The following is a 21823-nucleotide window of genomic DNA, read 5'->3' on the forward strand; positions in this document are numbered from 1 at the left end:
GAGCGTAAATTCAGGCGAGGATGCGCTTTTGCTCGTGCGCAGCTTTTTAATCTTGGGTAATAACGCGATTTGTTCTCGTGCACGTTACTGTGAGCGGGCTTTTCGGAAAGTCTGTTAAGAGTGATGACGTGACGTGAGTGCCTGAACACGCAGATTGAACTGTACAAATCAGGATCATTTAATTCCTCTACTGATTGTGTTTGGCATTATTGTGATTGCCATGGTAATTGTTTTATAGCCAACATGTAGGTGTGTGTATTTAGATTAGATTTTTTTTAGATTAGATTCAACTTTATTGTCATTACACATATACAGGTACAGTGTAACGAAATGTAGTTTAGGTCTAACCAGAAGTGCAATTAGCAAGTGCAGATATACAGTGTGAAATATATATATATACATATATAAAAAGTGAATACACACACACATATATATATATATATATATATATGTGTGTGAGTGAGTGCGTATTACCCTTTAGCCAAATAATAGAACAGCAATCACGACAATCTAAACGTTGTCCATTTAAGAAACATGGACATAAATGAGCTTTGTGTTATACATAAATACATAAATACATGCATTATAGGCTATAAAATGTACATAAGAACATAATATTATAAAATGATATGTTTATAATGTACAGAGTAACCTTGTAGTACAGCAGCTCACCATATTTCACTATGCACGGTAACAGGCTAAAAAAAGCTTTTACCTTCCCCTGTTTTACACAGAATACCCTTATTGTTCTCCATATTCACTCTTTTGACATGTAATGCCTTCTGTGTCTTATCCTGAAGAGCATTTAGCTGTGATGAGAACAGTGACTGTAGTACAGCAGGTCACCATATATCACAATGCTTACTAACGGCCTAAAATAATCCGTTACCTTCCCCTGTTTTACACAGAATAGCCTTATTGTTCTTCATATTCACTCTGTAATGTAATAATAAATTATTATCAATTACAATGAAGTTAACGAAAGCAAACACAGAAAGTTCCCCTAATATTGGTTCCCATTTGGTTATTTTTGGGGAACCAAAAAAGAACGTTCAAAAAACGTTCCATACAGAAATTGGATACAGGTAAAGCTAAAAAAATAGAATATAATGAAAAAGGTCAATATGTTTTGTCACTCATTTCAGAAAGTTAACCCGTATATTAATAAACAGGGGAAGGTAACAGATTTTTTTAGGCCTTTACTGTGCATCGTGAGATATGGTTACCTGCTGTACTACAGTCACTGTTCTCATCACAGCTAAATTCTCTTCAGGATAAGACACAGAAGGCATTACATGTCAAAAGACTGAATATGAAGAACAATAAGGCTATTCTGTGTAAAACAGGGGAAGGTAACGGATTATTTTAGGCCGTTAGTAAGCATTGTGATATATGGTGACCTGCTGTACTACAGTCACTGTTCTCATCACAGCTAAATGCTCTTCAGGATAAGACACAGAAGGCATTACATGTCAAAAGAGTGAATATGGAGAACAATAAGGGTATTCTGTGTAAAACAGGGGAAGGTAAAAGCTTTTTTTAGCCTGTTACCGTGCATAGTGAAATATGGTGAGCTGCTGTACTACAAGGTTACTCTGTACATTATAAACATATCATTTTATAATATTATGTTCTTATGTACATTTTATAGCCTATAATGCATGTATTTATGTATTTATGTATAACACAAAGCTCATTTATGTCCATGTTTCTTAAATGGACAACGTTTAGATTGTCGTGATTGCTGTTCTATTATTTGGCTAAAGGGTAATACGCACTCACTCACTCACACACATATATATATATATATGTGTGTGTGTGTATTCACTTTTTATATATGTATATATATATATATATATATATATATATATATACACATACACACACCTACATGTTGGCTATAAAACAACTACCATGGCAATCACAATAATGCCAAACACAATCAGTAGATGAATTAAATGATCCTGATTTGTACAGTTCAATCTGCGTGTTCAGGCACTCACGTCACGTCATCACTCTTAACAGACTTTCCGAAAAGCCCGCTCACAGTAACGTGCACGAGAACAAATCGCGTTATTGCCCAAGATTAAAAAGCTGCGCACGAGCAAAAGCGCATCCTCGCCTGAATTTACGCTCTGTGCGTAGAGAATTGTCGACAGTGACAACAGCGCCTACTGCGTTCACAAAATATCACGGGTAACAGAAAATTTGTAACACCGGCACTGCATCTACTATATGCATATAATACACACCATGGTGTGTGTTTGCGGTTTCATAAAGAGTAGATATTGGCGGATTAAAACACAGCTGACATCAGTTACATGCTTTAATGGTAAAACTGTTACATTTCGCGTGAATCTATAAGCATTTGGGCCATAAGCACCGTAACTTATGTCACGTTGACTCCATGTAAGCATCGCATCATAAATAGACTCGACGCGAAAATGACCGCAGCACTGCTGCTTCCACGGGCAGTATGAATGTTTTAACCTGTTCTAACAATAAGTTTCATTTTCTATGATTTGTGTTAGAGAATAAGCAGGCGCTGATAACGCGCTGGTTACACGTGTAGTGAACAACAGACTATCCTCTCTTCTCCATTGCTCATCTGACACACCCCTGAACATGACGTAAAATGAACTAGCCAATCAGAGAGCTTGTTACATCTGTCTCACCGCGGCTAATTTGCATTGTTTTACCTCGTTTGAGCATGCAAGGCCCCAGAGTGTCACGGAAATGGTAAATAGAGAGGCTAAATGGAAAAGCTAAATGATTTGGCAAATCGAATAGCAAATCGGATAAGGAAATGCAGAGGGGAAATGGAAATGCAAATGCTAAAAGAAATAGTCTTTTAAATGACGGATTAAAACTTTTATTTCTAGTTTAATTTGTAAATCCAATTATTTATTCCTCTTTTTAAATCGCATTTTGAAATAGATTTTGAAATTCCACTATTTATAAAGGAATTCATTAATGCGCTTTAAAATGGTGTATTTATTTCGTGTTTTATGTTGATTTTTAAAAGTCCCTTTTTAAATTGAAGTATTTATTGATGGATTAATATTTAATTTAATAATTATTTTTACAATCACACTTTTTATTGCCCATTAAAAAATGAAATTAGAAATAAATGGATTAATGCCTATTTTTATTGAAGAATTAGTTATTAAACAATGAAATGCTTTATTACTTTACACATGACTCTCCTGGTCCTCCATAGATGTAGCCATCAAGCCAAATATTGAATTCATACAAAGTATACAAGTTCAGTCATAATAAATAAAGTGAAATGACATGGGGAATAAGTATTGAACACATGAAGGTAACAAGGTGCAAAATGGCATAGAAAGCCAGGAGATCACCTGAAATCTGTCAGTATTGAGAGAGAAACGCTGCCCCCTATCAGTACGGACACAGTTTACCTGGCCCTTAAATCAGGGGGCGGGGTTACAGAGGCAGTGACAGAGTCACACTGAGTCAAAACAGCTTGATTTGAGCTTGACTAACAAGTCAAGTTTTGAGTTTGGGAATTCTTGGTTCTTGGTGGTTACTGACAATTGAGTTTGTGGTTGCTGTTTTAAAAAGAAATCTCTCTCTCTCTTTCTCTCTCCACATAAATTGCAGTAGCATCTGCTGTAGTTTTTTTCTGGCCCTGCAGCATGTCACGATTCTTTGGACTTCTAGTTTGTATTGTACTTCCGGTTCCTGTTTTATGTTGTAGTCTTTTGTAGTTCTTTTGTTCATTGGTTCTTGTTAATCGTTTCTCTCAGGTGTGTCTAGTTATCTTGTGTAGTTCTCCGTGTGTTCCCAGTGTTTTTGCTCTGCGTCCTTTGGATTATTTCAGTTCCTCCTTTCTTTCTTCTTTTATTATTTTGTACTTTGTCTTTTTGTTAAATAAATCTGCTGCCCGTGGATCCCCCGCCTCGCCTGCTTTTTGTTACAGCATCACGACAGGATTGATTGCAGAACTATGTAGATCCCAAACACATACCACTCATATAGAATATTAATATTTAATAGTTTTAAATAAATAATTTATAAAAGTGAATGAAAATCAGCTGTCCAATGATATTCTAAAAATGAATGAAGAAACTTAATTGTAGATTTTCTTTGAATACACAATAACAAAAACCCAAAAGAAAGTAAAAAACGACGTAACTCAGCTGTGATGTGCTTCGTAACCTAACGACTCAATCTGGCTTGGATTGTTTAAATCAGTTATTATATTTTATGTGTTTGCTGGACCTTAGACGTGTGAATTTGGAAAGCCGTGTTTCTGAGTCCCATGGGAATAATTGGGCATATTGAGGAGCCTGCACACTGTTTTTTAATATATGATAAATAATCCCCCCCATTATGAGCTCATTAGCATGTACATAAAGCTGCACCGCATTACCCTGTCTGTACCACAACCCCCCCCGCCATGTTATGATCATCACACACACACGCTGCTCATCTCGACACCATCCTGTGTTTCTGCTCGTATGAGCTGAATGAGTAATTATTTTGCTTGCGGGGTCTTACATATACATGCGTGTTAAAGCTCCAGTTTAACCCCGAGAGTGTGCGTCATCATGGGAAGAAACGAGCTGCGTGTCCTGGGTTCGTTTTTGTAGCTAGACCTCCAGGGAATGACATCATATCAAAGTTTGAGGCCACATTGTGTTCTGTGCCTGATTTTTTAGAATGCTATAAATATTTAATTGCTACAAGATTAGTTGCAGATTGAGCACATTAAAGATTCGATTGAATCTGCTTTCTGTGAAAAGACACAAAAATCTGAAGAGGATTTTAAATGCGTAACTCTCTGTACAGAATATTTCGACACAATCTCAAAGGAACTAACTATTTTGGATTTGTACAATCTCGTCTGTATGTTTTGACCTGCTTTCGTTTAAAGGCCATGGCTCATTGAGTCCGAAATTTGTGTCCGAAATTTCCGCACGTTGAAAAATAAATACGACCTCACGTTGTTTCAATCACATTTAAACACTGTCTCCGATATGTTAGTCCATCGTAAAAAAATTGGACTGCGTTCGATTTTCTGCGTTCTTTCACACTTTGCAAGAATTTTTAGAGGCGTCTTTAAAATTCAGAGACACCGTACAAACGAGCGCAAAATGCGAAAAAACGCATTCAAAAATTTCAGACTGTATTTGATAGACCTTAACTATGGTTGGGTTTCATTGCTGTGATTTTGTCTTTTAACACACTTATTTCCTTAATAACAATGCACAACATAGTCTGAAATATTACTTAAGAGAGAAAAAGAATCCATTGTGATGTCCTGTTCTCTGAAAGGTTGCCAGTCGGTAACCCAGAATATGTTCCTTGTCCAGAGCTGACACAGATTGTTAGCGACTGATATGGATTTAGGTCTCAGTGGTCTTGTAATAAAACGCATCTGTCATGCTCTTTTGAGACTCTCGCTGCTGTCGTGGGGTTTGGAGATCAGATCGAGCGTGTGCTCAGAGGTTAACATGAGGTGCGGAAGAGAAACCTGTTCGAGGTGTGTGTGCAGACACCAGAGAGAAGAGAGACAGTGTTTCATTATATAAGACATCTTCACCGAAGAGAACTGAAGATAAATGTTCAGAGAGAGAGAGAAAGAGAGAGAGAGAGAGAGAGAGAGATAGCACAAAGACTTGTCTCGTCCAAAGATTATTCACAAACTGTGTGATGTTGAAGATCTCACTAAAATCTTGGATTTACACATGAATGTTTTTCTGTAGTTCGTATAAATAATCATGTTTATAAATTAAAAGTAATGCTTTTCTGTCAAAATGACTTTCGTGATTTGCCAAATGTACAACTTGAGGTCTGTGACCTTGAGTGTTTGAAAAAGGCACTTAGTAGCAAGTGAGCGAGAATCCAACGTTCAATAGTTTTGTGACAAGATTTTACTACAGACGTTAAGATTTCATATAAAGGTAATTTTTTATAAATTAGAATATATAAATGTATCATAGTATTTAGTTTATACCATGGCCTGTTTGAATACTGGATTCTGATTGGCCGGAATGTGTGCATTAAAAGCACTTATTACACGGCGCTCTGGAATACTTGATTCTGATTGGCGCGTTGCAAAATTCCGAGGGTTGTTATTCTCAGATAGCAACCGCTCGAAACAAAATAACACACAGCAAGCCGGATGCTGCAAATCCTTTTGACAGGTGCAGTTTAATATTACACAAAATTAGATGTAGTATTACGTAATGACATTACGTTTATAAATGCTTAAACCAAATTGAATGTTCGTAACATTTGAACAACTTTTCTTACCTTCACACCGAAAGTAAACAGCTTTCCCTCGCGGAAGGTCTGCATTCTTATTGCTTATTTCTGCGATAACAACCGGCTGCCTGTACATTACCCCTTACTTATACTATGGTCTGTTTGAAAAATAACCTGTCATTTTCAACCTGTCTGATCAGAAACTGCACTATAACACCGTGTCTACAACGAACGCATCCAGTGTGGACAAAATGTAAAATTATAATGTGTTTTAATGCAATCTTTTGTCTTGTCGCGCTACGTCCGGTGTAGACACGATGTAAACATCAATAACAGCTTTAATTTGGCAAATAACCATGGTATAAAATGGATAATCCACGATTATCTGTGCATTAAAGGATTTTAACGCACTTCACGGAGGCAACTATCCTTTAATGCACGGCTAGCCATGGATTATCTCTTCCATAAAAAATGACAAAATTATAAATGGGTAAGATTTTAACCCTTTGCAAATGTGTAAAGATTTCTTCTGATCTCATTTGTGTGTGTGCGCAGCAAGTCTCGCATATCAGTTCGGTATAATTTTCTCTGGATAAAACGACGTGTGCCAGTTCTGTCTCTGCGTGTCTCTACTGAGCTAATAATCTGAGATTGTTTTTCCACAGACACACGGCTTCAGGTGGGAATAAATCCTGCGTCCGCAAAAACTCGCACAAATGTCATAACGTTGCTGTTTTATTAGCGGTAATGAGAAAAACCCTGCACATACACGTTTTTCTTCAAACATCAGAATTTAATTAAAACATTTGTGCTGAAAGCTTTTTCCTCATCCTTTCAAACACACGGCCACACAAACTCCTTTGATGAACCGAATCGGTAAATTCCAACATTTACACCATTGTCAGTTTTAAAAAGAGAGAGCGAGAGATTCATAGCTTGATGAATGATATGTCTTTGTTTAAAAGCCTTGTCACATCTATAATCTGCATCCCTATATCCGTCTGTAATGTCTGACTTGTAAAATGAACTGTTTGCTTGTTATGTATGACATGACTTCTGTATGTGTCTTTCAGTAACGAAAGCATAAATATAAAACTGCTTTGAACAATAGAAAAAACCTACAGACATTCCAAACCCAGAGGTTCCCAGTGAGACAGCTTTTATATCTGTGTTGTGAAAAAAGAGAACACGGGTCAGTCAGAGAGACAGAAGACATGAGATAGTCGTGAGAGAGTTGGACTCAAGTCATTTCAGGGGTCTCAAGGCTTTTCGTGGGACTGAATTTGAAATCTTTTGATTTGTGTACCCTCATATCAAATGAAGTCGTACATATTTAAGGAGTCTAACCAATACCTTACCTCACCCCAAACCCTAAAATCACAGAGTTTCACGAGGTGGCAAATCAACGATAAATGGCTGCCCTAAACCCAACGTCACAGCAAAGTCAAATCATATCAAAACATACGAATGAGATCGTAGGAAATAGGAATTAACACGAATAAGCCACCTTGTAAAATAGATATAAATTCATGCTTATGAGAGATGCCACAAATTATAATACGTTAGACTGAAAGTAGTGCTGACATGAAAAAAGGGGGAAATTCGTGTCACGTGCACAAATGAATAGATTACAGTTCAGGAAGACACTGTGTTGCGTATTCTTCTGTAGATGGAAATAGTCCCGTCCTGGTCCACAAACAGTGTGTCAGCGACAGGTTTCTGACAAAACTAGACATGACCACAGATGACATGCCATACGTCTTGTGTCTCGCCTGCACGTCACAGCCCTACAGACAACCATCAGCTGGGATTGTGTAATTTAAATTGACAGTGTAACAAACAGAGTCGGAATTATTACAGGGTTGCTTGGATCTCTGTGGTTCTCGCCACAGAAACTCGTTCTTGTTTCTAAATCTTTCATAATGAAGAATGAATGAAACTCTTTGTTTGCGTCAATAAGAAGCAGCTGAAATGTGTAAGATGTGTGTGTCTTAAGACTTTTTTTTATAGACTTATATTGCTATATGGTGAACTTTTACACCTCTCCTCTGAATGTAGAGTTTACCTAAGGCGCGTGTGTGTGAGATAAAAGAGACCAGACTGATGACAGGTTTCTGCTAAAAGCAACAGCAGTGTCTGAAATGTGAGGCCACACGGGCCTTGTGTGCTTTTCACTGTGTGTGTGTGACCGTAAAACGGCAGGTCTGTCTGTCTGAAACAATCTTTCACCAGCTGTGTGTGTGCGCGTGCATAACATGATAGGGATGTGTGTAACAATGTGTTTGTGTGTCTTGCTGTCTTGTGTTGTGTGTTTGCTCCAGCTGAAGTGTGTTTGCGTGTTTTACCATTTCCTCATTGTATTGTGTGTGTGAGTCTTAGATATTTAGATATAAACACCATTAAAGAGAGGTCAGACACAGATCAAACTCAAAGTGTTTCCTGCTCACCTGTGACATCACCGCAGGGGGGGCGGAGCCTCTTAAAAACAGTAACACACACACTCTGAGAGAGAGAGAGAGAGAGAGAGAGAGAGTCTGTCAGTATGCCGAGCAGAGTTTGGTAAGAAAAGAGATTATTTTGGGGATTGTTTCTTGTCGATCTAAAGGAGCCAAATGAGAAAAGAGCCGAAACCTTTGTTTGGTCTAATATTGGTACGTTTTGATCATTTCTCTGTGTGTCAGTTTCAAGATGACAATGTTCGTTTTCAGATATAGATTTATTGGGCGATAGCAAGTCATTTGTTTTAAGTGATTTGCTTGATCGATTTGTTTGGTTGAATCTAATTCAATGATTTTGTTTGTTCAGACTGGGATGTGTGAATGACGCTTGTATTTGTGATGGGATTGTGTGTGTGCATTCATTCATACAGTAGAAGCCAAAAATAAGTCCAGTATTGCATAATCCTGGTTTATCGAGGACGTCACGGGTCAAGATTGCTCGTTTGCATTCATTCCACAAACCTCACGTGTTTATTGACGTCAGTCCCGCCTCTTTTCACTCACACTCCCTCTCATTTGCTGTGTTTCAGACTTTTCACCGCTGAAGATGTCAGACAACGGGGAAGTAGAAGACAAGCCGCCGGCTCCGCCCATGAGGAACACCAGCACCATGATTGGCTCGTCCAGTAAAGATTCAGGCCCGCTCAATCACGGCTCCAAACCGCTGCCGCCCAACCCGGAGGACAAGAGGAGAAAAGAAGGTTTCATCCGATCCATACTCACCGGAGGAGGAGACAAGAGTGAGTAATAGCCAATAATAAGCACTGGGATGTCATGTTTTAAATATTACATTGGCAAGCATCGATACTCATAGGTCAATGCTAATAGGACTTATAAAGACATTTAACTGTAATGAATCATCTCAAATGAAATGTTCATGAGGAGGTTTTCATGGCCGTCTTTTTTATCCATCACATTAACTTGTGATGTTATGAGTGAGGAATAGGAAACAGAAATGCCAAAAGTTATGCGAACTTGGTGAATGTGATCATTTAATGTTAGTGGTTGCAACATTGTAACTTTGTAACTTTTTTTATCATTGGTATTGGTAAAAAACTAATATTATTAAGAATGTTAAAATAAAACAGGTATAATATAGATTCCACACATACAGCCAAAGTGATGTGAAAAATGTCTTTGCTTATTTAAAACATATTACACACAGGCTTGATTCAGACTTTAGAGTTTGCTTTCATTTGTGTTCCTTCTTTTAAAGACATTTTTTCAGCTGTGTTGACATTAAATCAGGGGTCTTCAAACTCAGCTAAACCCCTTTGACCTTAATTATTTACTTTAAGTACCCCCTGAGATGTTAGATAAACATTTCAATCGTTTAATAGCACATTTGCATGTTAAACTTGAAAAGCATTGGTAGTATTTCACTGCTGGAACTATTCATATTATTAAACCTGTAACATTTCACTTAAAGTAATGGAAACAACTTGTATACATGCTGGTAGGCAAACAGCATAAGTATACCAAGTAACAAACCCCCTGCAGTTCCCTCACGAACCACTAGGGGTTTTAAACCTCAAGAGTGGGAAACATTACCTTAAAGGTCCACAGTAGTGTGTCATTTTTTTGTAGGAACTATTGACAGAAATGCAATATGATAAACATAACTGTGATCAGAGGTGTTTAAAGAGCTTACGTGATCGAGGGTTTTGTTTTTATTACCTTAGAATGAGCTGTTGCTATCTACACACCGCAGGTCCCCTTCAATAGTATTCACCATGTTGTTTTTTCATTAGCCCTAAACGGACAAATGCCTTGTTTCCTAAATACGTTATCTCCTTCGGCAAAGTTTTGAAAAGCATGACAACATCTTTTGTGTCAGCCAACATAATGCTCCGAAAGAGAGGGGGGAGATGTGGACTGAGCTGTTAGTTGCCACAAAAATCTCCCCATTGCTCCTTTGAAACTTTTCAATTATTTCATTTTGTCTCCTGTATTAAATATCTTGTAACCGTGCTCTTTATACTTCCTCTTTCCCAGCGAATAAAAAGAAGGAACGTCCAGAGATTTCTCTGCCCTCAGACTTTGAGCACACAATCCACGTCGGATTTGATGCTGTCACGGGTGAATTCACAGTGAGTGCGGTTACGTTGCAGAATACATTTTCATTTCTTTTACATGAACAGTGAATATATATCTATATCATTATATTATACATTCTGTAATCCTGTAATTATTTACCCAACCACTGGAGACAAAATATTGTCACTTTTACTGTATGGAACATTTAATATGGTATCTCTGAGGCTTAATGAAAGAAGAAATCTTGTCAAATGTAAATATTTGTAGTATATCTGCTTTGTTTCAATTGTCAGTGCTGTCATTGTTTCTATATTTTAATCAGTTTGTGTGTGTTTTATGTAGGGAATGCCAGAACAGTGGGCGCGCTTACTCCAGACGTCCAACATCACCAAACTAGAACAGAAGAAGAATCCCCAGGCCGTTCTCGATGTCCTTAAATTCTACGACTCTAAAGAAACAGCCAACAGTCAGAAATACATGAGCTTTACAGGTCTGACACACACACACAGGTTTCCTTGTTTTATGGGGACACTCAATAGACTTGCATTGATTTTATATCAGTTTATGATCTATTCTATCCGCTAACTGTACCCCAACACCTAAATCCAATAATCACACAAATCTTTCTGCATTCTTACATTTTCAATAAATATCGTTCTGTATGATTTATAAGATGTTTTCCTCATGGGGACCTGAAAAATGTCCCCACAAGCTCAACGTCTACTGGTATTACTATCTTTGTGGGGACATTAGGTCCTCACACAGAGATGAAAACAGTACACACACACACACACACACACACTGTTTTTTTAATATATTTAATTCAATGTTTTCCTTGAGTTCCAACACAGTTGTATTCTAGTATATAGTGCTCACTATAGTAAACTGTAGTATAGCACTATACTTTATTATATTATATTATACCATATTGTACTGTGGTATAACTACGCTTTGTTATACCCATTGTAGTATTCTGTAGTAATAACTAAATTGAATTGATAAAAAGTCGTAAACACTGTAGTATTCCTTAATATTTACTATAGTAAACTGTAGTAAATAATAATATACCGTAGTGTGTAGTAGGTATTACTTCCCTTTGTATACTACCGTATTCCGTAATATTAACTACAATAAATTGATCAATTGTATTAAGCACTTCAGTATACTTCAGTAGTATTTTTTATAGTAAACTGTGGTTAATTGTAGTATACTGCATATATTGTGTAAACCTGATGAACTGTAGTAAATAGTGAAGTATACTTATATATATTTCTCTATACTTTCAGATAAAAGTGCAGATAACTGTAGCTCTTCAAATGCAATGGTGAGTGAAACCGGTCTGTATTTCATCTCTTTAAAGCATCTAACAGATTGACAGAGGACAGGACGAGAGGGGGGAGGAAGTTTTTCTGGGGGTTAAATATAAAAGAGGAGAGGAATATGGAGTGTGGGGGGGTGGGTAAACACAGGAGAGAGGCAAGAGAACAGAAAGGTAACAGAGCCGCCCACGGAACAGAAGGACAATATTAATGCCAAACACTTCAGGCGATGCCATCGGGTTCATCTCTCTCTCTCTCTCTCTCTCTCTCTCTCTATCTCTCTCTCTCTCTGTCTCTCTCTCTGTCTCTCCCTCTCTCTCTCTCTCTCTCTCTCTGTCTCTCTCTCTTTCTCTCTCTCTCTCTCTCTCTCTCTCTCTCTCTCTCTCTCTTTCTCTCTCTCTCTCTCTCTCTCTCTCTCTCTCTGCGATGTGATTCAGCATCTTTTTGCCTCCAGTTCTCCAGATTAGATGAACTGAATTTGTAGCTCAGTGTGAGACCGTTTTAAGGCTTGAAACAAGATGGCGGCTGATGTTTCAGCTGATGGTCAGGTTTTGGTCAGCTGGTTGAGGTCATTGGGGGTCGTCAGACTCGGTCGTTGCAGACGTAGAGTCTTGTAGTTGGCATGTTAGCGTTAAGTTTGTTTTGCACACATGTTGTGATGTCACTGGCTCAGCCTCACTTCCTGCTCGGCTTGTTTCATCCTCCGCAGAACTCCAAGACTGTTTCTGAGACCCCTGCGGTGGCGACCGTCTCTGAGGATGAGGATGAAGATGAAGCCACGCCTCCACCCACGATCGCTCCTCGCCCCGAGCACACCAAATCTGTGAGTGGACGTTTACAAAAAACACAAAATCTTCTTCTTGCTTACTTTTCTGTTTGTCTTATTTTTAACTCATCTCTCTTTTTTAATTGAAGTGTTTTCTGCATTTTTATTGGATGTGCAGTTGCTATAGTGAATAGTTTAGGGCTCTCAAATAATTTATCGAGATTTATCGCATTTAGAATAAAAGTTTGTGTTTACATAATATATGTCTTTGTACTTTGCATATTATTTTTTTATTTATAAACACATATATGTATACATATTTGGGAAATATAATTGCATGTATTTATTTATATTTACCAATAATTTATGTTAATTTTTTTATATATTTTATGTTTTTCTAAAATATATGCATGTTTGTGTGTATGTTTTTAAATAAAAAAATAAAATACAGTCTACAGACAAATATTATGTAAGCACAAACTTATTCTTGATACGAATAATGGCAACTGATAATTTGGCATTCCTAGAATAAATACAAAAAGTACATTATTTTAAGGTCAACATCAAATGACATTTGCAAAAAGTTGCAACAGTTGGCATGGAATACATATTTTGTAACGTTTAATTTTAATATTATATACATAGAAATAGAATTGATGCTGCTGCCACCATGTTGCCATGGTGATGCCATGGGGCCTCAACATCTCACTGCACACTTTTTCTGGTTCAGTTTATAGTCTTTTAAATAAAGTGCAGGATACTTAAGAGAGAACACAGATCTGTCTCCCTCTGAACATATAACTGGTGCTTCAGTGAGCAAAAATGTTGAGAGTTTCTGAGTGTGAGAGTTATGTTCACTGGAGTCAGTTTCGACTAGGCATCGCTGGAATGTGTTTTATTGTCTGTGTGGGTACCAGTGGGCCTGATCTTTCCCAGAATGCATTATTAATCATCTGTAGCAACATCTGACTCCATGTGGTCTGATACGGTCATTCTGGATCTGGGCGCTTGATGATTTGAGCTGTTAACTCCGTGGTTGTGTGTTTATTGCTAGTTTCACAGAGCCAAACTTTCAAAAACAGTCTATTTTACAACTCACTTTAGCCAAATACCACAGGAAAAGACTGTCCAGCAACTCACCGCAGTCTGTTTTTTTACATGCTTTTTATGAGATGAAATCACTGACACCGCAATAATAGACCAAAGGAATTGATGGAAAATACGCGTTGGCTCTGTGGTCCGAATTTCTGGTCATCCAAAAGTAATAAGTACCGGTTATTACCAGAATATTTCTCTCAAAATATTGAAACGCTGGCTCTGCACGAAGCCTCCGAATCAGTTTTGAGTTTATAATCTTTAAACATCTTTTTGACATTTTTACAATACACCGCAAGGCGTTCATTATGTCGTGTGTGCATTCTTCTCTTGTGTTGTTTTCTGTTGTCTGTGTTGTTGTGTTCTCCCTGTCCGCTGCTAATATCTCACATCTCCACCCCACAGATATACACGCGCTCTGTCATTGAACCTCTTCCTCCTCCTCTGTCCGCCAAAGATGCTCCCACTTCACCCGTCACCAGCGCGGTCGCAGAGGGTGGCAGCCCCACCCCGACATCCTCCACCACCGCCACCCCCCCTGCTCCCTCCACCCCACAAAACACAGATAAGACACGCAAGAAAAAGATGTCCGACGAGGAAATACTGGAAAAACTGCGTAAGTGCTGACATCCCAAATGCTTGAAGGTCAAACATGACTCCTTAAAAGAATTGTTCACCTTCACAATGAAAAACCCGTCATCGTTTACCCACCCTGTTGTCATTTTAAACCTGTGTGATTTTCATTCTTCTGCAAAACACAAAAGAAGATATTTTGAAAATGGTGTTAACCAAAAAACGTCGCTCCCTATTGACTTCCATTGGATGGACACAAAACCAATGCAAGTCAATGGGGACACACAGTTTTCAGCTATCAACATTTTTAAAAATATCTTCATTTGTGTTCTGCATAAAAACGAAAGTCATGCAGGTTTGAACCGACGAGTAATATATGACAGGATTTTCAATTTGACGGTGAACCATTCTTTTAAAGAAAAGGGCTGATGATAATAAATTGATGTAGTAAAAATGTAATATTCAGCATTCTGGAATACTGATCAAATAGTTTACATTGTTCTCCTTGTTCTCACATTTACACTTTTGTCCGAAGCAGAATATTCAAGATAAACATGTTTTTACTTTGGGGATCGAACCCATGATCTTTACCAACACAAATGATATAAATAAAATACAAAAATATCCCTGATTTAGATACACTTATAGGATTCAAATGTTTCATTGGTATTTTATTTTAATTTAAAGTATTCCCTAATGAAAAATAATTGAGTATAGTGTTAGTGTTTACTAAAGTTAACTAAAGTTTATTGTATAGCTGTAAAGTATCATTTATATTTTACCATAGTATATTCTGTACATTTACTATAGTGAGGTTCAAAACACTGTAGTATCTAGGAACTAGTACAAAAGAATACTACAGCATTTGTTCATGAGTGTTATTTAGAAATGTTACTATTGTTTTATTTGATTTGTGCTAGTGTGTAGTTGTTGATGAAATGATCCCCAGTCATTTTGGTTATGGCCGGACACTAGAGATGCTTTCTAAGAACCTGTATTTTATCAAAAACCTCATGCTACAGACGTGTTAAGATCGCCCTCTAATGGTAAGACCAGAACACTGCTTCAAGCCATCCAGCGTGTCTTTCCTGACCCCTCTCTGTCCATTCAGGGCACGTCTTAAAGGGACAGTTCACCCCAAAATAAAAGCACTTTAATTATTTATTCACCCTCATGTGATTCAAAGCCTCTGTGTGACTCTTTCTTCAGTAAAACGCAAAAGAAGATATTTTGAGAAATGTCTCACAGCGTTGTGTTCACACAATAGAAGTCGATTTGGTTGAATGTTGTTTGGTTATCAACCAATAAAAAGGTTTGAAATGACAGGGGGTGAGTAAACGATTAAGGATATTTTCATCTTGGGGGGAACGATCTCTTTAAGAGCTTCAGATCTGTCATCCTCCACTCATCAATGGTTACCTGGTTACCACATCTAACTCCTTATATGGTCTGCATTTAAAACTCAGAAATGTCCACTCATCCTCGATGTGATTCTCTGTCGTCTCTGGCTGTAGATCTGTCTTTTTGAAGGCCTTTTCTTCCCCGCTGTTTTTTCCTCTCTGGTTAGTCATCTTGACTGAAAGTGATCTGTTTTACCTCATGAGTCTGAAGTCTGATCTCAGTCGACTCTAACTGAGATGACCGTGTGGTCTCTAAACTGAGCGTTCTTCTTACTGTATATGTATATGTGATCGATCTATCACATAGAAATATTTGATTTATAACTGTTTATTCCTCAACGGTGTCTTTATGTAGCTTATACTTTTAAGAGTATTGTGTGTCTCTTCAGGTAGTATAGTCAGTGTGGGTGACCCAAAGAAGAAATACACACGATTTGAGAAGATTGGCCAAGGGTGAGTATCTTTTTTGACATATCTTGTCATTCATGTCTCATGGTCTACAAATGTTTATTCATATGGTACATTTTTGTTTTTCTGATCAGAGCGTCTGGTACAGTATACACAGCCATAGACATCGCCACAGGACAAGAGGTGAGAATGCTAAACACATGTGTCTCTCGTGATAGCATACATACGTAACAGTTTGATGAACACTTGTCTGAAGACAGAATATCTCATCTCTAATGCTAGAGCTCATAGTTAGGCTGGATCATTTGTTTAAATCCACAGCCCTACCCAAAAACACTGTAGTATACTTGATAAATAATATAGATAGTAAAGCATGCTGCACTGTTCACTACAGTTGACCAATTGACAGTAGTTAATACTAAAACATAGCACAGTTTTCTATAGTAAACTAAAAGACTCAAAAGTTGACTACAGTATTTACTACAGTATTCATTAATAGTTAATACCAAAGGACCGGAAAGTTTACTGTGGTGTTTACTACAGTTTACGAATTGACTGTAGTTAATACCAAAACATACCAGTTTTCTATAGTAAACTAAAAGACTCAAAGGTTGACTACAGTATTTACTAAAGTATTCATTAATAGTTAATACCAAAGGACCGGAAAGTTTACTAAATTGTTTTTTAAAAGTAAATAACGAAGGACATGAAAGTTGACTAAAGTATTTACTACAGTGTTTATTTATAGTAAACCAAAGGACCTAAAGTTTACTGTGGTGTTTACTACAGTTTACGAATTGACTGTAGTTAATACCAAAACATACCACAGTTTTCTATAGTATACTAAAAGACACAAAAGCCGACTACAGTATTTTCTAAAGTATTTATTGATAGTAAATACCAAAGGACCCAAATGTTTACTACGGTATTTACTACAGTTTATCAATTCACTTTAGTTAATGCTAATAACATTACACTAGAGTTATCTATAGTATACTAAAGGACACAAAAGTTACTACAGTATTTACTAATAGTAAATAACAAGGGACACAGATTTAACTACAGTTTATATAGGTAATACTTGAGAATACTGCAGCGTGTATTATCAAAATTTAGTATTTACTATAATATACTAAAGTATACGTTATAGTATACTACATCATAATACAGTACAATTTACCGCAGTGTGCTGTAGTACATACTGAAGTATACATCATTAATTAGCATAGTTATCAATTCACTGTAGGTAATGGTACAGAACACTACTGTAGTATACATTACGAAAGTGTAGTGGTAAGTGTTCTATACTGCAGTACACTACAGTGTACTACAGTTTCCTACGGTAAATAAGTATTTTATTCATGCTGCAGTAGTTTTGACTCTCTCAGCAGTCGGGGTTGGAGGTATGGACAGATATTTCAGCTCCCACATGGTCTTACGGTTAATAGAGACCATTACTAATGGTTCTGAGACGAAGCCTTTGGCATTCCCGCCGATCGATAACAATGAATCAGGGGATGCCGGGATTGCTTTCTACATTTTATATTGATCATCTGAGAATGTTCCTCCGCAGTGTAATCTTACCTACACGCACAGACAGATGCTTTAAAGGCAAACTCGCTCAGATTGATGGAAAGACGGATTAAAGAAGACTAAAGGAGCAAGAGTAATGTATGTCGTCTCTCTCAGGTGGCCATCAAACAGATGAACCTTCAGCAACAGCCCAAGAAAGAGCTGATCATCAATGAGATTTTGGTCATGAGGGAAAACAAGAACCCTAATATCGTGAATTACCTGGACAGGTGAGGTCTTGCATGTTGTCATGGTAACATTACCGGAGGGGTGATGTATAGCCATTTTAAATGCTTTTTGAAGTCCGAGCATAGAAATAAAAGCGCTCATTGGGCTCAGAATTAAATCAATGTTGTTCAATTAGCAGACGGTCATTCGCCATAATGTAGAAATCACTAACTAATGCATTTAAACTGCGCTGTGTTCAGTATCTGATGTCTGCGTAACTCCGGATTGAAGCGACCTTTGTGTTAGAAGCACAAATACTTTACAATTAAGCGACTGCCATCATGGCCTAACGCTGACTCAAAGCTCTGAGTTATGTGTGTGTGTCTGTTTCCGTGGTAACTGGGATGTTTGCACTAATGAAACCTCCTGTTGTAGCCTCCCGTTGTCATGGTGATGCTGCAGCATCACTCAGCAATGCTACGTGTGTTGATGGTGCTTTTTGGTTTCCATAGTTACCTGGTGGGGGATGAGCTCTGGGTGGTGATGGAGTATCTGGCCGGAGGTTCTCTAACTGATGTGGTCACGGAGACGTGTATGGATGAAGCACAGATAGCGGCCGTCTGCCGGGAAGTGAGTGTGGAACGATTGTGTCACGTAAAACAGTGAGCTGCGCTAATGTGTGTCGCTAGCATCTTAACTGCACTGAAACAAATTTGAGACGTGAATCACATTTTTTGCTCGATAATGGTTTTACTCACCCTCACGGTATCCATGATGGTTTATTCTTACATCTGCTGAACACTAATGCATGTGGTTTTTCCATCACTTTATGTCCATAAATACACTATTTGCTGCATTAGTTTATTAAGTAAAATAAAGCTTGCTTTAATTCATTTGAACTTTCCATGAAATGATATTTAAAACATTGAGTGTTTTTACATTTTCAATTCATTTAAGTAAGCAATTTCAACTTTTTCATTAATAAGTAAACTCACTACTGGACGAAATCTAAATGAGTTGAAATGACTAGTAAGGCCAATTTGATTGTATGTAAAAATGTAAGGCACTCAAAAAGATCCAAAAAGCACATCCATCATAAAAGTAATCCAGTAATGAACTGAAATAATAGATCTCTGAGAGACAACTGTTCAGATTTTGATCTTATTTTACATGAAAATCAAAACAAAATTAAGCACCAAGTTTAAAATGGTGCATGTCATTGGTTCTCATGAAAAAATCATATCTAGTCCCAAGACCTATACTGTATATGGAAGTTTGTATATTTTTTTAAACTTTTGCGTTCATCTGGAGAAAGTAAAGCAAATACATTTGGGATGAGACATGACGCAGAGAAATCGCTAAACTATCGTGCAAAATCCAGAATACACAAATATTGATATTATGTATTATTTTTCTCTTTATCTAAACGTTGCTTTGTCTTCTTCGTACAGTGTCTACAAGCCCTGGAGTTTCTGCACTCAAATCAGGTCATCCACAGAGACATCAAGAGTGACAACATTCTCCTGGGCATGGACGGCTCCGTCAAACTCAGTGCGTGTTCATCTTCTGATATACAACATTATTCCTTATTAGACACTCAGCATCATAAACGTTCATGTCCATAAACGTCTCTTTGTCATAAATCCTTTCGCGGTTGGCTTAAATGAGGATGCATGCATGCAGAAAACGAGCCTATTTGGAGCTTTTGTGAGTTCGACATTCTAGGAATTGACCTGAATTTTGGTCCAATTAACATGAGAAAAGAAAAGAGTGAACTTCAAAAGACGTTGGCCTGGAATTGACCTCATCGAGTGCTAAATACTGTCATACAGATGATTGTGAAATGTCTCACGGTTTGCTTTGATGGTGTTTAATGAGAACGTGAATGTGTGGCGCTTTTCTCCAGTGAGATCTATCATCTAACACACAGTGTCTCTTTTCTACCAGTAGAGGGCGCACGAATCCCATTAATGTCACATGAATCTGTCACTTACATTCAAATTTTATTACTTACATTTACATTTTTTATACAAATTGTCGCTGTCCTTCTGAAACCTCATATTTTTAGGTTGACTGTTTGTTCAGGAAATGGAAAAAAACCACTGTACTTTGTTAAACGATTAAATGTAGTGTAGTGTTGTCAAAGCACATTTTAATACTTTTTATTGGTTAAATATTTGCGAAACCCAGTGCCAAGGATGACACCTTATAATAACTTATGCCAAAAAAAATACAAATCACGAAATATGGAGATACAAGGTTTCAGAAGGACATCAGCGAAATGGAAAACAATCTGTATTGAATCTCTCTCTCTCTCTCTCTCTCTCTCTTTCAGCTGATTTTGGCTTCTGCGCTCAGATCACACCTGAGCAGAGCAAGAGGAGCACAATGGTCGGGACGCCGTACTGGATGGCTCCGGAGGTCGTGACTCGCAAGGCCTACGGACCGAAAGTGGACATCTGGTCGTTGGGTATCATGGCTATCGAGATGATCGAGGGTGAACCACCGTACCTCAACGAAAACCCACTGAGGGTGAGACACCTCAACCAATTCAAATACAACACCTGCGACCTGTCATTAGCTGGAGTTTCCATGTTCAAAAATCACATTTCATATACACAGCTCAGGTCGGATTACCTTGGTGGTACCGTGATGAGTGATGTCATCACGTGGTTTTACCATGGTACTTAGGTTTATTGCTGCAAACCAACGACAAGACCTACAAACATGCAAACTTGCGAAATGATGGAAATTAACCTTTAACCTCTGCTGTTGCTCAGGCTCTTTATCTCATCGCCACCAATGGAACCCCGGAGCTTCAAAACCCAGAGAAACTCTCCTCTGTGTTCAGAGACTTCTTAACCCGCTGTCTGGAGATGGACGTAGAGAAGAGAGGTTCTGCTAAAGATCTTTTACAGGTCTGTTTGTGCGTTTATACGTTTAGCATCTTTCACTTGTACAGGACCAAGTAAAGTTATGTTTTGTTTAGATCAGATTATATAATATGTAGATTCAAGGTTGTCATCATTGAACATTTATTTTTATTGAGTGCGATGACAGCAACTGACATGTTAATGGGTGTAAATTGGCGGACCTGTCTTGGAGCGATCGAGTGTGGCATCTATGTATACATATCTATGGTTTCTATATTTTCAATTTATCTTAAAATCCTTCAGTTCCAGCACTGATAAATCATAATATTCTCTCTCTATCTCTCTCACTCTCTCTCACTCTCTGACTCCCTCTGTCTTTTTGTCACTCCCTCTGTCTCCCTCTGTCTCTCACTCTCTGACTCCCTCTCTCTATCTCTCTCCCTGTGTCTCTCTCCCTCTGTCTCTCACTTTCCCTCTGTCTCCCTGTGTGTCTCTCTCTCTCTCTCTCTCTCTCTCTCTATCTCTCTCTCACTCTCTCTGTCTCTCACACTCTCTGTCTCCCTCTGTCTCTTTCTCTCCCTCGGTCTCCCTTGCTCTCTATCTCTCTCTCTCTCTCTCTCCCTGTGTCTCTCTCCCTCTCCCTGTGTCTCTCTCCCTCTGTCTCTCACTCAAGATTCAAGATTCAAAGGAGCTTTATTGGCATGATAAAAGAAAATTTACATTGCCAAAGCACAAAATTAAATATAAACGTGCAGAAATACAGATTAAGATAAAGATAAGATAGAATAAAATTAAAAGTCTATAAGTAAAAATCTATATATATACATCTCAATATAAACAGAACTCTCTGACTCCCTCTGTCTCTCACTCTGTCTCTCTC

General features: G+C 37.8%; 1 protein-coding gene across 3 annotated transcripts in view; it reads left to right on the forward strand.

Annotated features, from left to right (window-relative positions):
* pak1 (p21 protein (Cdc42/Rac)-activated kinase 1) overlaps positions 1–21823 on the forward strand; it is a 36862-nt gene that overhangs the window by 12144 nt on the left and 2895 nt on the right. For all 3 annotated transcript variants that reach the window (XM_056766211.1, XM_056766212.1, XM_056766213.1), the window contains 13 exons: positions 9263–9472; positions 10728–10822; positions 11112–11259; positions 12056–12093; positions 12798–12911; positions 14355–14565; positions 16312–16375; positions 16465–16513; positions 18020–18132; positions 18583–18700; positions 19522–19621; positions 20406–20602; positions 20851–20988. In XM_056766211.1, the coding sequence (XP_056622189.1) occupies positions 9280–9472; positions 10728–10822; positions 11112–11259; positions 12056–12093; positions 12798–12911; positions 14355–14565; positions 16312–16375; positions 16465–16513; positions 18020–18132; positions 18583–18700; positions 19522–19621; positions 20406–20602; positions 20851–20988 (1578 nt within the window). In that variant the 5' untranslated portion in view covers positions 9263–9279. The remainder of the gene's footprint in view (positions 1–9262; positions 9473–10727; positions 10823–11111; positions 11260–12055; positions 12094–12797; positions 12912–14354; positions 14566–16311; positions 16376–16464; positions 16514–18019; positions 18133–18582; positions 18701–19521; positions 19622–20405; positions 20603–20850; positions 20989–21823) is intronic.

The sequence above is a fragment of the Triplophysa dalaica genome, chromosome 14 (assembly GCF_015846415.1).
Source record: "Triplophysa dalaica isolate WHDGS20190420 chromosome 14, ASM1584641v1, whole genome shotgun sequence".
NCBI lineage: Eukaryota > Metazoa > Chordata > Actinopteri > Cypriniformes > Nemacheilidae > Triplophysa > Triplophysa dalaica.